Genomic DNA, 20,870 nt, shown 5'->3' on the forward strand with positions numbered 1-20,870 from the left:
TATGTGTATGTCATCTGAAATGTTTCGAGAAACAGTAAAGAACAATTGACCTGTGCTGCCCATGAACAGCTGAAAAAAGGTAGGAACAAATGTTGATGTTTATGGTTTACACGCACACACCAGCTTACGAGCAAGCACCACACATAATTGACTTTGGTTGAGTGTGTGCTCTTAAAAATTAGCACCACTTCAGTTACAGTGACAGCAGCCTTAAGTAGCAGTGCTTCAGTATTCTTTCTGTGAATGTAATATCTTTTAGATATTTTGTGCACACATTTCATCCATTTTGCTATTGTTATTTGTGTATGTGTTAGTTGTTAGGTATTTTGTCAGAAATATTGTTGTTGTCAGTGATATACGTGTTATTGTTGTTGTGGTCTTCAGTCCTGAGACTGGTTTGATGCAGCTCTCCATGCTACCCTAGCCTATGCAAGCTTCGTCATCTCCCAGTACTTACTGCAACCTACATCCTTCTGAATCTGCTTAGCATATTCATTTCTTGGTCTCCCTCTACGATTTGTACCCTCCACGCCGCCCCCAATGCTAAATTTGTGATCCCTTGATGCCTCAGAACATGTCCTACCAACCGGTCCCTTCTTCTTATCAAGTTGTGCCACAAACTCCTCCCCAATTCTATTCAATACCTCCTCATTAGTTATGTGATCTACCCATCTAATCTTCAGCATTCTTCTGTAGTACCAAATTTCGAAAGCTTCTATTCTCTTCCTGGAGCAAAGTGAATGATGGAGGGCAAGGCGAGGAAGCGTCGGCTGCCAGCTGTTGTTGGTTTTGCAACAGCTGGAACAACAAGTTCTGCTGATGCTGTTGAAATTTCCACTGTTTTTCTAGCGCTGCTGTTTTTTGCAGTTGTTGTTGATGTTGTAGGTGCCACAAATTTTGAAACGCTGGATCCGTGCTTCACTGGAATAGCTGCGTAGACAGAACACAGCTTATAATCACTTACACTGGCGGTAGTGCAGAGACCAGGCCATGTCGGCTGATGACGGCGGGGTACACGAAGCGCGGCGGGGAATCCCAGTCTGTCTCAGTTAGTAAACTTATCACAAGTGCCAGCGTCACTACGTGGAAAGACAACAGGGGGCGGAAAGGAAAGAATCAGAAGACGTTAAACACTAATCTTGTCCTCCCTCGAAGAATCAGGAACTTGCGTACAGTCCAAACTCCAGTTACATTACGCTTTCAGTTGACGCACATAAACAAGCAGGCTTATATGTATAGTGTGAATATTTTGTTGTGTATGATTAATTATGAAAGGGATACGGAGCGTACGGTGAATTTCGTGGTAAATTATTTTGGGTTCTTATAGTTTTCTTATTTTGCTGTGGTTATTATTTTTTAGTATGACGAGATAATCGTTCTCACTTTGATATCATTTCTAGAAGTAGGCTTGTCAAGAAGTGTAATGCGAGAGCGGATCAAAGGTATATCACGTAGCAGGCTGTGTTATGTGTGTACTATCAGACGGTGCGAGTCTCGTCTTTCGAGAGGAGGAAGCAAACTGATACGGATTACTGTTCCCCTGGGGGCGTTACACCGACGACGACCATGCTGTGTGCCGTAATTCTGGCAATGCTACACTTCTTCAGCGCAATACGGTAGACGCCGGGTGAATCAGTAACTCGAAGGAGGCATACCGGGGAAGTCGAACTAACCGGCCAATTTTGGTCACAGATCCTGTGTTACAACGCGTGGGTAGTAAGGGGTGAGGTACGGAGGCTGGAGATTTTCACCGAATTACATCTTGAGGCCGAGAGGAAGGGGCCACTGGACGAAGTATGGGGACCAAGGGTTGTGTCTCTCCTATGAGCTGCTACGGGAACAGTTAATCAAAGTGCAGATATGGTGCAACACACATTACAGGGTCAAAAAGGCTATGGTTCACGCACGTGAGAAATCGTCAAGGACAGTCTTTGGGTCTGAAGGTGCTGACGATATGCTGTTCAAATTGTTCAAATGGCTCTAAGCACTATGCGACTTAACATCTGAGGTCATCAGTCCCCTAGAACTACTTAAACCTAACTAACCTAAGGACATCACACACATCGATGCCCGAGGCAGCATTCGTACCTGCAACCGTAGAAGCAGTGCGGTTTCGGACTGAAGCGCCTAGAAACTCTCGGCCACAGCGGCCAGCTGACGATATCTGGGAACTCAATGGTACACTGGGACAATTGAAAGAAACGACCTACTGGAATTGAGCTGTTAAAGAGTGGCATAGCACATAACTAACGGATCTGGAGCAGGCTGTGTTAAATAATAAATAGACCGCAGGAATTGACTACAGAACTAACAGGGTATGTGGAAGCAACCACGGGCGCAGTGATTCGGGTTTCGAACATGATACAGACCGGGCTGGATCTTTTAGATGCTAGAGTTGCAGTAGTGGCACTCCTATTGTCACTCGTTCATAACATCGGCAATGCTAGAGCTGAAGTTGCAGTATTACAAGAGGCAATACGCCATGCAGTACGTGGAATATTGAGACCGACTCTGGTACCTCTGGGACAATTCCTGGTTGACTTGCATAAGGTCCAATGGAAACTAACAGCAAAACTGGAACACATAGTTACACCAAATGAGTGGAACTTGTCGTTGTTCTACCGCGTAGCAACAGTAGGAATTAGCACCGAAAGAGTCAGACTTCATATACTACTTCAGCTTCCGGTAGGAAATACCAGTGTATGGTACGAGTGTTTTTCAGTCGATCTCTACATATAGGCGAAGTTATGTGCTGATGTCAGCGGGTGAAATCAATAGTTCTTAGATTGACTGGATCACGGTATGCCTGATCCAGATGGTCCATATCGTCACCAAAGCATGCGAGGTACAGTTACTTTTAGGGAAGCAAACGTAGAGGATACCTAAGGGATATCCCGACACCACACCCTTCCTTCCAAATCGCTAGCATGCACTGAGTTTACTCCTTCTACGTACCCAAAATTATTACTGTTACGACAGGGGTCAATCTAATGGCGGAATGAGGTTAGAATTACGATGTTTTTGGTTGCTGATTAATGGTACAACCTGTGACACTCCAGGAACTGTTTATCGTCTTCGACTATGAGTCGGACCACTGTAACAAATCTGTCACACCCCTTATTCTAATGGTCGAAAAACTATTGGGTACGACTAACTCAGAACCTAAATTACCCAAACAGTACCTTGAAACCTGTCCATCTCCAATCCTTGGGTGTACTTATATCCACGCAAAAGGAAAGTTCTTACGCTGAGCCGATGAATCAGCACGTACTGCCAAAACATGATCAGAAGTGCAATGAAATCATGAGAATGAGTGTCTCAGTATCTGGTACCATTGTGGTTGTGACCCTACTTTGTGTAACCTGCGTGTAGTGTAGGCGGAAGACTGACCAGCCAGTTTAGCTCCCAGTACATCAATTAGTAGCAGACTCAGTCATTGTTAGGAAATAGCACTGAAGACAATGATCGATGCGGTTCTCGCTCAGTTATACAGATAGAAGCAGAGAATATTGTATATTTATGTCAACTCATTAAATATGTGCTAAGATCCTTTTTTTTTCAGAAATGTAAACAGGTCACAATCGAGAGACCATATTTCTCATATTTCTCGAAGAGGAGTACTGTAGCACAGCTTTGTCCAGTGTAACAAACGTATCCTTTATCGCTTCAGCAAAACGTCATAAGGAGAGAAGATACTTTTAGCATGATAATCAGATGCCATGTAACAAGAGCGTGTATCCATCATGCAAGAACACTTATTCAGTATGCCGATAATGCAGATGTTAGCCAACATCTCTTAGGTATTTTTAACCAGATGCCAGCAGAAAACCGCTACGTTATTATTATGGGTAACATTTCGAGTTACACTGCAGCGATCGCCATTACAAATCACCAAACAAGAACAGTGGCGCGTCAGTAGTAAGTAACTGGGTATGAAGTTAAGTGTCCCTGAGATGATAATAATGAATAATTATTTTCACTAAGAACTGCGTAGAGTAAATTTCTCACAATATGCTTGCATTATGAGCCTTTGAAATTACACTGTTGACAAGTTTTTTGCAAAACAGGTCTTGTGTGGCTGTCCGTGGGGGTAGCATCTTCCCTACCAGAAGGACACCTTGAGAAATGGTTGGAAGCACGCCTTTGGCGACGCAAGGATTGCTCCTCACTCCACGTTGTACAAAGCACGACTGAATATATTTTCTACAGAGAAACAGAAAAATGCTATTAATGAACGTGGGCCGCTCCAGTCATTCTCGACACACCAGTACGTGAACAAATCTTAGATTTATCACAGACATGTCTCTTAGTACACACAAGAGCAACGACGTGTCTCAGTGTGGCACGTGCTTCTCTGGTGCGGGTCAGCAAGCCACCTGGGGCACCGGTATTTGTTTTACGAACCTCCTCACTCTGTCTATAACAAAAGGAAAGATATTCACCTATTTGGAGAGACCCTACCAGGCGACGCCATAAGCCAGTGCCACAGTCTCCCATATCACGAGAATTCTTTTTACCTTGGTCTAAATTGACAAAAGGCCATCCGCTGGCCGTGGCTTAGCCCTTATCTTCCTAGATCATTTTTTTCTCACACTCTGTCCCAGATGCAGATGTTGTGGTCTTCAGTCCTGAGACTGGTTTGATGCAGCTCTCCATGCTACTCTATCCTCTGCAAGCCTCTTCATCAAATAACTACTGCAACCTACATCCTTCTGAATCTGCTTAGCGTATACATCTCTTGGTCTTCCTCCACGATTTTTACCCTCCATGCTTCCCTCCAGTACTAAATTGGTGATCCCTTGATGCCTCGGAACGTGTCTTATTGCCTGATCTCTTCCTGTAGTCAAATTGTGCCATAAATTCCTCTTATCTCCTATTCTATTCAGTACCTCCTCATTTGTTGCGTGATCTACCCTTCTAATCTTCAGAATTCTTCTGTAGCACCACATTTCGAAAGGTTGTATTCCCTTCTTGTGTAAACTGTTTATCTTCCATGTTTCACTTCCATACAAGGCTTCAGTCCATATAAATACCTCCAGAAAAGACTTTCTGACACTTAAATCTATACTCGAATTTAACAGAGTTCTCTACTTCAGAAACGCTTTCCTTATCATGGTCAGTCTACGTTTCATATCCTCTGTTTTCAATTTTTCCTTTTTTTTTAAATTAACTCCATCCGCAACATACTTTCCAGACAGTATTCACATATGCCACTGGATGTAACTACAAAATTATATCGTTGTACGACACACTGTTCAAGAGATGTGACATCATACATGACAGCTCAATTCTTTGAGGAGTCAGGGTGGGGGGAGGGGGCGGGGAGGAGAGGAGGGGAGTGGGTTACCACGCAGCCATGTTTGATTCTCACTGGTTGAGCTAGACTGGCAGCAGTTAACACTCTGGGTTTGCTTTCAGGAGCGTGCCCGCTTAAATCCCCTAGCAGCGGTCCACATATAGGTCTTCCATAATCACTTTAGACAAATTTCAAGATGTTTTGTTTGAACACGGCCGATTTCCTTCTTCGTCCTTTTCGAAACTGATCCAAAGCGCCGTCTCTAAAAACCTCCTCGTCAACGGAACTTCAGACATTAATCTTCCTGTAAATCTGAAAAATTTACTTTAGAAAAATATTCAGTGTTTGCGGGTGACTGAAATTTCAAAGGTTAACAATAAACGCGTTAGTGATTATAAGCTGTTGGCAGTACCGAGTTAAAATTCCGCACAAAGTACTTCCATAGAGTTAAAGAGTCTCACGAGAAAAATTTACAAATTCTAGACAGAAAATAATAGAAAATCGAAAATATAGGTATTCCATATGGTTAACAAATATATATACACAAAATTAAATAAAAGATAGACATTCTTGTGACAAATAAAAACTCTAAAATGTTAGTTAAACTTCGGATAAAAAAATATACATGAAAAAATCAGAAATATCCTAAATTAGGTCCACAAAAGTGGCGAATCTATAAATATTGAGAAAAGATTAAGCGCAGACATAGAGTGAATGAAAAAATTCATAATACATTAATACAGTTGAGAATAAATACGTGAGTCACTAGACAAAGCAAAATATTTGGTGGCACAACAACATTGACGAGGTATGTATCAAGAACTATCCAGGTGACAGGAAATACTTGGTTTGTCGAACCTTTCAAACGTACGGATACGCAGGGAAAGGTACTGATTTAGCATCCTCCACAGTCTTAAAAATCGGGAAGTATCCTGATTCGCTTGTATTAAGATTGTAACCATAATTATTTGTCGCGTTGTAGAAATTCACAGCAATTATATCGCCACGCCTCATGTTCATTTCCTCTGCCGACCTTGCTGAATGTTGCAGTATAACTCTGTAGAGACGCAGTTTCCGCATCCCTGTAAACCCGTAGTCCCAGTCCAGAGAGGTCACACGCGTTGATGCATCTACGTGCAGTGACTGCATCATCTCGTACACAAGGCGACAAATCTGGAACACAAAGACACTAAAATATAATCTGAACTTTCTAAGCTTTCTCAGAAATCTGTATTTAGTACTGTTAATGTCATAGCTTTAGTGAACTTCATCGTTACCTTGTCTAAATAAAGATATTTCAGGTTCCAAACCATAATTTACGAACAGTTTTTCAGATTTTTATACTTTTTATATTACACCAACGTTAGTGGAGATCTTAATGATTAAATCTCAAATAATTTATCATACATTGCAAACTTTCGCAAAATGTGTTACCCGAAAGCATGATATACAGCAGGGGTAAGTAGGTAATCTCAGGTCTTCTTGAAAGACACAATAAACAATACACAAACATTTATTTCAATGTTAAAGAGGAAGTAAAACTATTAATTACGTATTAATAATTACTGTAGACATATATACCGTTAGTTACCCGTTCGAAACTTAAATGTACGTGACTGGATTCTACTGCTATGAGCTGCTTCTGTTTATCCTGCATCGCAAGAAGGTACTGCATTTTATGTCAATGTGGCCTCTCAGGTTTCGGAACCAGTGTGTGAGAAATATTTTTACTAGGAAGCGCAAAACAACACTCTTAAGCGTCTGTTAGCCCACATCATCTTCTGGCATTTGGGATGGTGACGGGGAGGGTGGGAGGGGGAGGGGGTGGGCGGGGGGGGGAGGGATTGGGAAGACGGGCGAGACTCAGTACTAAAACAAATACCTGATAACGTCTCCGAAGGCATAATCTGCTGATATATGTTGGAAAATTGTATACCATAACAGTTAACTTCCTGAAATTGAGAAAATTTTGAGCTCTTTACAAATCTATGACAGCTGATAAGAAAAATGTTTAGTTACGGAGACAATCAATACCTTGAGCACCTGGACCAAAGTGGCATATAATTTATGAGGACACAATAGAAGCTACTAACTGCACGCACACACACACACACGATTACGCACACGCACACACACACACACACACACACACACACACACACACACACACTCATGCACCACATACTTATCATGTGTGTGTGTGTGTGTGTGTGTGTGTGTGTGTGTGTAGTTTGCAACTTCTATTGTGATCTTATGCAATGTTACAGAAAATTATAGTGCCGCTTCACTCATCGCATGTAATTCTCTAGCTGACGATATAATCTACGTTTCATCAGAGTTTGCCAAAACCCACCTCCAAAAACATAAATATTTAGGCCCTGTAGTGAAACACATCACTTTGCATTTTTCTATCCGACGAATGACGATCGTTACCATAGAACGTTTATTTTCGTAATGAATTAGATTATCTACTATTTGAGTGTATCTTTTATTTTCCAGCATGTATCACAGACAGATGATGCATCACTGGGAGAACGGTAACAAATCGTAAAAAGTTTGCGGTACCTGCTGGTTGGGCGGTTAATTCTGGGTCGTCGGTTCCTACTTTGGAGATATGATGTGAGCCACGGAGGAAGAGCTGCCCTAACAGTACCTATGACATCACGGGGACAAGGGAGAAGTTGTTTTCTAGATTGTGTATTGGCATCTGTTAATGAAGAGATAACGTTAGTGGACTTCTTCCTTATCAATATTTTTGTGATGTTCCGCATAATGCAACAACTTTGTAACCCACTGTTATTGTAATTAAGAATACAATATACTAGACACAGTCAATGGGATGCCTTGCATTTATTTTCAAGAGCTATATTAGTACTCTTAACATCCAGCAGTAACCGCAGCACTTCCAGAAAAAAAGTTCGATCGAAACACGCTGGCGACGGTGCAACAATAATACTGTAAGCAAGACCAAATAACGGAAGTGCTAGCTCCCGATCAGACTATACTTCGCCACTCGCTATCACGGTAACGAAACAGCGGAACATCGCAGCCTCCACAACAGGTGTGACATTCTCATTGTAATCGATGTACTGCCCAGTCATCTTAAAAAATATTTAAACGGCTATAACACTCATATAGCCGAAGCAGATTGAACATGCGAGCTCAGAAACGCTGCTACAGTACGGTCGAGACGTCTGTAATCCTAGTATTTCAGCGTTTTAAATATTTTGTACGATGACGAGGCAGAATACCCAGACGCATTTTAAAGACATTTCCAAAGAGGTTTACATTCCTGCAACAGCTCCACGAAGTACGCCATGGGCCTCTCATATGTGAGCAGTTCTGCAATACTACAATATCACCGAACACAAATGAAACATTGATGCATTTTACTGTACAAATGATGTATAAGTAGTCGATTCCTGAATAGTGTAAAATACAGCGTGAGTTTTTTTTTTCTTTTACATTGAGACAACGAAATATCTCAAAAATTACACATCGAATTAAGAAAATGGAAAAATAATGTAATGAACACTTTTACAAATGTTGTAAGGTGATACCAATGTTGACATCCCATTCCATCCCCTGGGATGGAGGGGGAGGGGGAGACTTTGAAATCTAACAGGAACGTCCGATTTATATCACAGAAAAAGATTCTACTGAAAAAAAAAACTTTTGTATGTAACACTTTCGTCGTTCCGCAATGGATAGCGGTGTAACCGACATACACTACTGGCCATTAAAATTGCTACACCACGAAAATGACGTGCTACAGACGCTAAATTTAACCGACAGGAAGAAGATACTGTGATACGCAAATGATTGGCTTTACAGGGCATTCACACAAGGTTGGCACCGGTGGCGAAACCAACAACGTGCTGACATGGGGAAAGTTTCCAACCGATTTCTCATACACAAACAGCAGTTGGCCGGCGTTGCCTGGTGAAACGTTGTTGTGATGCCTTGTCTAAGGAGGCGAAATGCGTAACATCACGTTTCCGACTTTGATAAAGGCCGGATTATAGCCTGTTGCGATTGCGGTTTATCGTATCGCGACATTTCTGCTCGCATTGGTCTAGATCCAATGACTGTTAGCAGAATATGGGATTGGTGGGTTCAGGAGAGTAATACGGAACGCCGTGCTGGATCCCAACGGCCTCGTATCACTAGCAGTCGAGATGACAGGCATCTTATCCGCATGACTGTAACGGATCGTGCAGCCACGTCTCGATTCCTGAGTCAACAGATGGGGACGTTTGTAAGACAACAACCATCTACACGAACACTTCGACGACGTTTTCAGCAGCATCGACTATCAGCTCTGAGACCATGGCTGCGGTTACCCTTGGCGCTGCATCACAGAGAGGAGCGCCTGCGATGGTGTACACAACGACGAACCTGGTTGCACGAATGGCAAAACGTCATTATTTCGGATGCATCCACGTTTTGTTTACAGCATCATGATGGTCGCATCCGTGTCTGGCGTCATCGCGGTGAACGTACATTGGAAGCGTGTATTCGTCATCGCCATACTGGTGTATAACCCGGTGTGATGGGGTGGGGTGCGATTGGTTACACGTCTCGGTCACCTCTTGTTCGCATTGACGGCACTTTGAACAGTGGACGTTACTTTGCAGATGTGTTACGACCCGTAGCTCTACCCTTCATTCGATCCCTGCGAAACTCTACATTTCAGCAGAATAATGCACGAGCGAATGTTACAGGTCCTGTACGGGATTTTCTGGATTCAGAAAATGTTTGACTGCTGCCCTGGCCAGCACATTTTCCAGATCTCTCACCTACTGAAAACGTCTGTTCTATGGTGGCCGAGCAACTGGTTCGTCACAATACGCCAGTCACTACTCTTGATCAACTGTGGTATCGTGTTGAAGCTGCATGGACAGCTGTACCTGTACACGCCATCCAATATCTGTTTGACTCAATGCTCAGGCGTATCAAGGCCGTTACTACGGCCAGAGGTGGTTGTTCTGGGTACTGATTTCTCAGGATCTATGCACCCAATTTGCGTGAAAATGTAATCACATGTCAGTTCTAGTGTAATATATTTGTCCAATGAATACCCGTTTATCATCTGCATTTCTTCTTTGTGTAGCAATTTTAATGGCCAGCGGGGTACATAAATTAGTTCCAAAACACTATTGGAGAAAAATTCATTGGACAAAATAATATCTAATCGTGTGCAGAATGCGACTCAGTGTTTTGCAGTTGTCTCAGTGTGGCTGTTTTGAAACATTCATTCATTATCTAGCTTGATCCCATTGCGTGCAGATCGTCCCTGATTACTGAAATACGTTCCTTCATAAGGTGGCTGCGTTATTAGAATGCAGACTGTTACGAAAGATACACTGAAATGGTTTGCATTTATGTTGCAAGAGACAGAAATGTCGCTAATGCCATAACTTTTTACGCTCACCGTTTCTCAAACAGAGTGCGATCACGCGGTTCTTTTTCTGGTGTTATCCGGCAGTACTCCTTCGAGAGAACAGCACAACCACGAAAGAGCAACCGTCGAAGAACATTTGCTGCACAGAATAATGAAACTGCCATATTAGCTGCAGTAATCAAAAAATATCATCCGTTGTACATTTCCCTCCATAAGCAACTTCCGAGGCTCGTCCGCGTTTGTGTTGCTCTTTGTGCTGACTAGGAAGTGGTCGTCTGTGTTTCTGTTCATGAAAGCTGTAAATATGTTCGCTGATTTTCGTAGCGGTTAATTAATGCTTATACCACTTACTTAACAGGAAGAAGAAAAACAAGCAAACTACACAGAAAAGACGAATGTGCGTGAATTATGAGACAGAGTTTTATGAGTATTTTAAGATAACGAAGCACTCCTTTTGTCGACTTTTAAACAAACTAGAACTAAAATTGGGAAAAAAGACACTTTCTGGAGACTCAATTTCACCCAAAGAACGCCCGGCTGTTTTTTAAGGTAGGTTCAAAGACGATTAAAGGTAAACAAAACATAAGTTTATCGGTAGCATTACTGTTTTATTCCTGTAATAATTAAATGCTAAATACATAATTTAATAAAAAGCATACTTGAATTTTAACAATTCTGAGAAATACAAATCAGGACGAGTCGGTGAATTATTTTCACAGTTGGAACAGGTGATCCTGACGGGGATGCGGAGGAGCATTGAGAATAATGGCTTTGCTTATTTATAAAGGAATTGTGTGAACCTCTTTGCTGATTCATAAGCTGCTGTGTAGAGTTTTATGTCATGTCTTCAACGGATGAAGGATATGGTGTTGAAATAGGTGTTGGTGAGGAATTCAAGGATGATAGAGGCAAATGATGGACTGGCTTGTTATTCACAAGCTGCTGTAGTTCTTACTCTTACACAGCTGAAAAAATTCTACTTTTAGGTTGATGAAAAAGTACTGGGTGCAACAGTTTTAGGGCTGCTGCTGTACCGGCCAAAAAGGCTCATTCGGGTATTGTACTCTCCTCTCCATTAGCTGTCTCCGAGCTTATTTATCTGCTTCTTTTCCTGCCAAAAGGTAGGTAAAAAAAGTGAAAAAATACCTTTCTGGTATTAAAATATGGTTAATTTTATTTTACCTCTGGCTTACATACATGATGCAGTTTTCTTCCAGACACTGTCTTTGTACACGGCTTTGCAGTATTTTTCATTTGTCTGGTCGTAAAGCGCAGGATATTTACGAACATCTTATATTAGTCTTTAGAAATCCTTTTTTTTTTTTTTTTTTTGTACGCAGAACAGTCTTGCACTGTTGCACGGCATACAAAACAATTTTACCGTCGCGTCTTCCGTCACGTGAAAAATTTAGCAGAACAATCTCCGCAAGGGACACTAGACGAAAGTTGAGGGGTGTGTTTCTACATCTGAAAGATAATGCCTCTTCAGATCACCTCAGTCGCGTAAGAGTGGCGCTAGTAACGCCACTATGAAAATGCAAAGCAGGTATGCTTTGAATACACGCTGTAACGGTCGTGAGCGTTAGTTACTTTGAGATTTGACTTGATGAATTGATGTTAGTCAAGAATGCCTCTAAGGCGACAAAGGCGGCAGTATCAGCACCTCACTGAGTTAAAAAAAAATGGCTCTGAGCACTATTGGACTTAACATCTGTGGTCATCAGTCCCCTAGAACTTAGAACTATTTAAACCTAACTAGCCTAAGGACAGCACACACATCCATGCCCGAGGTAGGATTCGAACCTGCGACCGTAGCGGTCACGCGGTTCCAGACTGTAGCGCCTAGAACCGCACGACCACACCGGCCGGCTCACTGTGTTCGAACGAGGTCGTGTAACTGGGCTACGAGAAGCTATATGTTCCTTCAGCGGTACTGTAGAAAGATTTGACGGGAGTGTAGCCATTGTACGTGATTGGTGGCAGCGTTGATCAGGAGACTGTACAGTCGCAAGAAGACCGGGCTCCGGACGGCCGTGTATCACTATCGAGAAGGAAGACCATCGGGTTACATTTGCAGCAGAGAAATTCGAGCAGCAGTCGGCACCACAGTGACACAACGAAATATTACAAATCGGTTACTTCAAGGACAGCTCCGGACCAGACTCGCTGACCCCAAACTACCGCCACTTGCGACTTAAATGGTGTCAAGTGACAGCTCATTGGAGGACACTGTAGATGTCTGTTCCGTTTTCCGATGAAGTTTGGTTCCACCTCGCTGCATCTAATGGCCGTGTGTTGGGCAGAAGGAGGCCAGTTGAGAGCCTGCAGCCGACCTGTCCACGTGCTACACACACTGGACCTACACCTGGAGTTATGGTGTGCGGTGCGATATCTTATGGACAGCAGGAGCACATTCGTAGTTATCCTATGCACTCTGACTGCAGATTTGTATGTCACTCTTGCTATTGGATCTGTTGTGCTGTCATTCTTGAACATCATTCCAATGGCTGTTTTCCAACAGAATAACGCTCGCCCACATATCGCTATTGTATCCCAACATGCTCTACACAATGTCGACATGTTTCCTTGGCCCACTCGATCATCACATCTGTCTCCAATCGAGCACATATGGGACATCATCGGACGGAAATTCCAGCTTCATCCAAAAACAGCATTAACCGACGTGTGTTGACCGACTTGGTGCAACAGGCATGGAACTCCAGTCACAAACTGACATCCGATACCTGTAAAACACAGTGCATGCAACGTTCTGGCGGTTACACCGCTTATTAATGCGCCAGCATTTCACATTTGCAATGGCTTATTTCGAGGTTACATTGACCTGTGATTTTGCAGTGTTAATCACTTAAATGTGTTACCTAGACGAATGTAATACCAAAATTTGAATTCTCTACAGTAATTATTTTTTGAAATGCCTCAAATGGCTCTGAGCACGATGGGATTTAACATCTGTCACCAGTCCCCTAGAACTACTTAAAGCTAACTAACCTAAGCACATCACACACATCCATGCCCGAGGCAGGATTCGAACCTTTGACCGTAACAGTCACGCTCGGTCACAACGGGCGGCAATTATTTTTTGATGTTGCGATTTTTTTCCGTCAGTGTATAATGAGAAAGCACTTCGATAACAGTAAATCGAGTACAGTTCCAGTACGGTATTTTCTTTGAGTAATGGACAGTCGACGGAAATTCTGCCTACTACTATTTATAGTTCCAGTGATCGTAAAATTCTGTCTCTGTCATCTCGGTTTCGCAACGTAGTTAACGCTGCTGTTGCCCTACTAGCACATTTGTCCTCTCGAAATTTATTTTATCCCACATTGTATTCGGAAATTAGTGACATGTCTGACTTGCTATTTTGATTCACTGTGCAAGACACTCAGTTTTAATTTCTATGCCAACAGCCACCTCGCATTTCGTAATAAGTAAATACATAAATTCAAACTTCGCTTTTAGTTAACATAGCCGATGACATTACATATTTCAAATTTGACTTGGTAAACATTCTACTTTGCTTTACAGCACAAGTTTTACATATATACAAGCAAGTCAGTACTTGTAATTATTTACGAGAAACAGTTTGGCGATGAATGATATGTTGTATAACGTGAAGTTTTAACTGCGAGAGAGAATTCTGGAAAAAGAAAAGACAAGTTTCTGTGTCGAAATTTGTAGTTTTTATGCAAAATAGTTTCGTGTTTTTTGCATTAAAATACAGATACTACAATTATTTTACGGGAAACGACAGAATTCTGGATGAAAACAAACAGTTGTTTCGCTTAAATTAAGGTGCAGGCAGTTCATGATAAACAGAAGTCGAAGTCGTATACATGTAGAGTTTGGGACTGATAACTCTACATTGTCGACGGCAATTAAAGATAGCGACTAACTTCGGCAATGTCTGATTGTAAATTCTCGACCCAAACAGATTCTGTTGAGAATGGCTGAACATGATGGCTTCGTGACCAGGGGGTGAGGGGGTGTCCAATACGGCATAAACTCTTGCTATTGTCTGGAGTCCTCTGACGTCACGGTGACGCTGCGTAGTGCAGCGCAGAAATGTGATTATACGGCAAATGCATCACACCACAGACGCTGTGACGTGTTACATCTATCTACATCTACATCCACATGGATACTCTGCAAATCACATTTATGCGCCTGGCAGAGGGTTCATCGAACCACCTTCACAATTCTCTATTATTCCGATCTCGTATAGCACACAGGAAGAACGAACACCTGTATCTTTCCGCACGAACTCTGATTTCCCTTATTTTATCTCTGTGATTGTTTCTGCCCATATAGGTCACTGTCAAAAAAATATTTTCGCATTCGAAGGAGAGAGGTGGTGATTGGAATTTCGTGAGAAGATTCCGCCGTAACGAAAAAGGCCTTTGTTTCAGCGATGTCCACCACAAATCCTGTATCATTTCAGTGACACTCTCTCCCATATTTCGCGATAATACAAAACGTACTGCCCTTCTTTGGACTTTTTCGATGAACTCCGTCAATCCTATATGGTAAGGATCCCCCACCGCGCAGCAATATTCTAAAAGAAAAGGGACAAGCGTAGTGTAGGCCATCTCCTTAGTAGATCTGTTACATTTTCTAAATGTCCTGCCAATAAAACGCAGTCTTTGGTTAGCCTTCTCCACAACATTTTCTGTGTGTTCCTTCCAATTTAAGTTGTTCGTAATTGTAATTTCTAGGTATTTAGTTGAATTTACGGCCTTTAGATTTCACTGATTTATCGTGTAACCGAAATTTAACGGATTCCTTTCACCAGTCATGCGGATGACCTCCTATTTTTCGTTATTTAGGGTCAATTGCCAATTTTTCGCACCATACAGATATCTTTTCTAAATCGTTTTGCAATTTGTTTTGATCTTCTGATGACTTTGTTAGTCGATAAACGACAGCGTCATCCGCAAACAACCTAAGACGGCTGTTCAGATTGTCTTCCAAATCGTTTATATAGATAAGGAACAGCAAAGGGCCTATAAAACTACCCAGGCCAGAAATCATTTCTGTTTTACTCGATGACTTTCCATCGGTTACTACGAACTGTGACCTCTCCGACAGGAAATCAAGAATCCAATCACATAACAGAGAAGATATTCTATAAGCACGCAATTTCTCTACAAGCCGCTTGTGTGGTAAAGTGACAAAAGTCTTCCGGAAATTCAGAAATAAGCAATCAATCGGAAATCCCTTCTCAATAGCACTCAACAATTCATGCAAGTAAAGAGCTAGTTGTGTTTCATAAGAAAGATGTTTTCTAAATCCATGTTGACTGTGTGTCAATAGATTTCTTCGAGGTAATTCATAATGTTCGAACAGAATATATGTTCCAAAATCCTGCTGCTTACCGACGTTAATGATATCGGCCTGCAATTTAGTGGGTTACTCCTAATACCTTTCTTGAATATTGGTGTGACCTGTGCAACGTCCAGTCTTAGAGGACAGATCTTTCGTCGGGCAAACGGTTGTTTGTGATTGTTAAGTATGGAGCTATTGCATCACCATACTCTGATTAGTGATTTAAGTTACTTCACTACTCCGAGGATATTTACTTCTACGTTACTCATGTTGGCAACTGTTCTGGATTCGAATTCTGGAATATTTACTTCGTTTTCTTTTGTGAAGCCATTTCGGAAGGCTGTGCTCAGTAACTCTGCTTTGGTAGCACTGTCTCCGATAGTATCTTCATTGCTATCGCGCAGAGACGGCATTGATTGTGTCTTTCTACTAGCATACTTCACATACGACCAGAATCTCTTTGGATTTTACTTGTTCATCTTAATTTTGATTTGTTTCTGTACACAGTTGCGCAAATCAAGTGAAGTGGCGTTACAGATGGATTACGCATTAGGACGAAATAAATGGTAATGAGGATGAAAAATAGCTCACTCGTTTGATGAAGAAGCAGATTTTAATATAGTCTGTTCCAGATTGCTGTTACTGTTTACCAGATGAAGATCACAGCTGCTTCCTGTTTACGGAAATTTTCTTCATAGCTTCCAACTTGGCATCTTGATTCGGATACCTGGTCCTTATAAATGATATTGTGTTATAGAAACAGCAATGACTGTGTCATAAACCTCAGGAAACCTTTGTTTCAAAATATAACATAGAGACTTTATACGTTTGCACAATCCATTTCCACGAAAAGCAAATTCTTGTTCCAATACTTCGCTTTTTGTTGCTGCAAAACCTGACGATTTACAAATTTTTTGACACTTAAATACTATATAGCCTGCGATGTATTTCACCGCATCTGGAAGAACATCTGAAATTACACAGACATCGCACACTTTTATGACATCTGTTAATAAAATTTCTTCGACATTCGTATTTGCGGTTCATCAACAACAGAGAGCTCTTCGGTGATGAAACTTAGGAGCACATAATGTGAGTCGACCTCACATTGACAAGATTCTGAGCTTAATTCTTCAGTAACCGGAGTGTTAATTTCGCTACCAGTCAGCATAAGCAGACACACTCTTTTTCTTAGTTACAGGGGCGTAGGGTTATTATAAAATGTACCAAATCCTTATAACCCAGAAAAAAAATTCCATGCAATCTTTATTTGGTCTGGAAGTTAATATGTAGCGGACTTTCACGGTTTTTTTTTTTTTTTTTTTTTTTTTTTTTTTTTTTTTTTTTGGCTTTCGAAGATATGAAACGGGATTTGACTGACATGTTGAAACCTCTTTGGAAAGGCAGCAGTCTGTCTGTCATCAACCCGCACTGCCCAACAAATGTCTAGGAATCTCTTTAATGTGTTATCCGTATTGTGAGACTCATTCCAAATTCACACGAACATTCATCTTTTGGAGCTGTCTTCAAGACATAAAAGGCATCTTTAATGAATTCAACAAAATTACTTTCAATGTATTTGCGAGGTGCCGGGGCTAGTAGTGTATTTATCACTAAATTCTACTAGAATCCACATGTGTAAATCATGCTCTAAGCCCCCCCTATTCTAACTCCGACTTTTGCTGTTGCACAAGGATAAAAAAATACGCGAACTGACTCTAATCAACCCTGCTAGTGGAGTAGAAGAGAGTTTGGCACCTGCAATAATTTAATTTGATACATAAGTTAAATAAACAAAGGTTTCATTAGCATAGTGAGGAATGATAGGGTTGCTCTATCGATTAACAGAATGAAAGTTCTGTTCAAAATAACAATATGATTTATTAAGCTTAAACCCAGAATAGTAAAAGAAACACAGGAAATTTATAAATCATCAAATTGGCTAAAATTGGAGATTCATACAAACACTATAAAGGTGAAGTTGTCCCTAACTTAGATCCTGAGGTTTAAGACGAAGTGGTATGTGGAGCCAATTCCTTTCCACTCAAATCTCAAGAGAGACACACAGCTAACCCAATAGTAATTGCTGTTACTCGAAACTGAACACAGTTAGAAAAGGATGAACAGGCGCGCTCTGCTGAGCTCTGATTATCACCTAGGAAAAATCCCTATCTGCCGGTGCTGCGGACGTACATTACCAACAGTCTTCTTATCTCCCAGAACACGATCTGGCGTACCGCAGGCGAGGGCTGGCTGCTTCGACGTCCTCGACCGAAAGGCGACTGCCGACTCTCCAGAGCACCCGCACAGGCCGAACACCGAACATTCCCGCCCCCACGACAGTGGCCGTGGTTACGTTCCAATCAGCAACTCGAAAACCGGCGGAAATTCCACTCCATTGCCGGAGCACTACCATTCCACCAATGGAGATTCTTGGCGCCAATTTCTGTGCTGATTTTGCAGAAAGTGCGGGAATTTTCCCGCCACAACTGCGTGGGTACACAAGTCATTCCCACGCCTCGCTGGTAGCCCGCCAGAAAGTGTTTTCGCAAGGTTTCTCTGAAGTAACGGAACCTCTAGCCCAGCCGCTACTTCACACCCCAGCGGGCGTGTCTCTTGACAATGTCGGCGTCTGAAAAGCATTCACTCGACTGCCTCACACACGTCGGCTTAACTCTCTCCTGTTCCACAGAGCCCGCCTGTCACCGGCCCACCCGGGTGACGAGAGATGCTGCGTGGGAAGTACGCGTGTTAAGGAAAAGCAACCCTCCACCGCATGCAACTAGAGAGGAGAATCGTAAGATAGAAATATGAGAGGGGGCTCATGCCACCTCTCATTGCCCCTACGCCATTTTAGATTGTAATTGGTGAGCGGTTGGCTCACTTAGGAGCAAGGTAGTGAGTCAATCGCCCAAGAACAATCTTACAAAGTGACTCCACATACCGCACTCTATAAAAAAGATCATTGCAACTGAAAAATGCAACTCATAGAGGGAGGATTATTTATGATGTAGCCAACTTCACCTTCTTAATATGGAACACTAACACTCACATCACACATCCATACCCAGGGAGCCCCTTCCGAACACCGATTCACGCAGACATTCACGCTCTAAACATGGCCCGGGCATCTGAGCCAAATATGGAGCAGTTTATTCTTTACAATCAGAGTTGGAGTGCTCCGCAATTAAATGCCCAAGATGTTACAACAATTTTAATCATTAAACTAACCTGACCTCACTCACACATGATAATATTTAAGTTAACAATCTCTTTGTGAGTTTTCAGAATCTAGTTACAACCTCCGATTCATTCTGTCTCCCTGCAGCAAGAATAACCTTTACAAAATGTTCCCTGAACTGATGGTCCATTCACAATGACAGTGGTGGTATCTGCTTCAGTTTATGGGGGCTTCAGGCACACTGTTAGCATACACACAACAATAAACACAAAATACAAAAAAAACATGATGTGGAGAACAATACAGTAATCTGTAATAAGAATTACAGTGTAAAACACAAACGCATACAAGGTATAACATACATTACAGAAACAACATAAGAGAAAGAAATTTAAGAAAAACAAAAAAAACAAGGTTCATGGGGCATCAAATTGTGCGTGCACATTGCACAAAGTTCACGACTGTGCTGAGAATGAGGCACTAAATCACATTGTTAGAAATATCCGTGGCACTTCACAAATTCCACCGTACTGACATCACATAAGGCTAAACGTCGGGTGTAGTTGCTACGTTGTGGCAACAGCAATAGGGAGTTCTGGAGTGTCTGCAGTACGCTGTTGAGATTGTAGTCAGACCCACGCATATGATCACGGCAGTACGGTAGGAAGACACAGTGATAGGTTCTCCTCACGTCGATTAATTGTCTCTGAGATCTCCTTGTTGGGATACATCACTAGTCTAGGTCTCTTCTCTCGCTGGACAGAACTTTACGTTTCCCAATATTGCAGTTCGACGAGGGATGATGGCACGTGGAGTGACTCCACAAGTGTGTGAGGTCATCCATACAGGATCGAACTAGGAGCGACTATTGTTAAAAACTGCTCTCTAATAGAGAGGAGAAGTAAGACATGAGACCATACATTTGTTAGTGTGGCACGATACTGCTTTGTGTATGCAGATCGGCCAATGCTAGTGAGTTGTAAAAACCCAAACAGGTGAGTATAGAGCGTCCCTTTCTGTCCTGAGGCACATGAGGCGCAGGTTCTGACACGATATGTGATCTTCTTCGTGTACTCACGACAACGTGGTCTGCCGCAGGGAATCCCTCCAAGCGGCTGCCGCGTCCGGAGAGCTAGCAGGCTGTCGCGTGTCAGGGTCAACGGCCAGCCCCACTTTCGCTTGTGGCGGGGCAAGGGTCCCGTGTAATCCCTCAGGTAGGCAGCCGGGTGACTGTCAGCGTGTAGGACGGGACGCTCGCCCTCTAGCAGGTAGCCGAAGACCTCTTGTTTTTGCGCTGGCTGGCCTCTGCATTGCCACGTTCCTCGTCATCTGTACAATTCTTACAAAAGTCTTATGCCTAACTTTTTCCCATGACCTTCTATGTTATAATAAATTTACCTAATGAAACATTGATGGTCTGTCATTTCAGACACTCTTATTTTACTTTTATAGTTATTAATCTATGGCAATCATTATAACATCTAATCTAGACATGGAAATAATTTATTTTGATATACGTGTAGAGACCGATCTCAGTAAGTACATGGTGTGTGATAACTGATGCTTTGTAATGGATGAACAACTAAATGTGCGGGCCCGCACTAATATTACTATTAATTATATAGATCGACAGTAGACATGCTTCA

General features: G+C 42.1%; 1 protein-coding gene across 1 annotated transcript in view; it reads right to left on the bottom strand.

Moving 5' to 3' along the window:
- Nucleotides 1–6,157: 6,157 nt before the first annotated feature.
- Nucleotides 6,158–20,870, bottom strand: part of LOC126232816 (alpha-(1,6)-fucosyltransferase-like) — a 173,813-nt gene continuing 159,100 nt past the window's right edge. Inside the window, exon 5 of the mRNA XM_049942822.1 lies at nt 6,158–6,469. Coding sequence (XP_049798779.1) covers nt 6,158–6,469 — 312 coding nt within the window. The remainder of the gene's footprint in view (nt 6,470–20,870) is intronic.

The sequence above is a fragment of the Schistocerca nitens genome, chromosome 1, assembly GCF_023898315.1.
Source record: "Schistocerca nitens isolate TAMUIC-IGC-003100 chromosome 1, iqSchNite1.1, whole genome shotgun sequence".
In the NCBI taxonomy this organism is placed as follows: Eukaryota; Metazoa; Arthropoda; class Insecta; order Orthoptera; family Acrididae; genus Schistocerca; species Schistocerca nitens.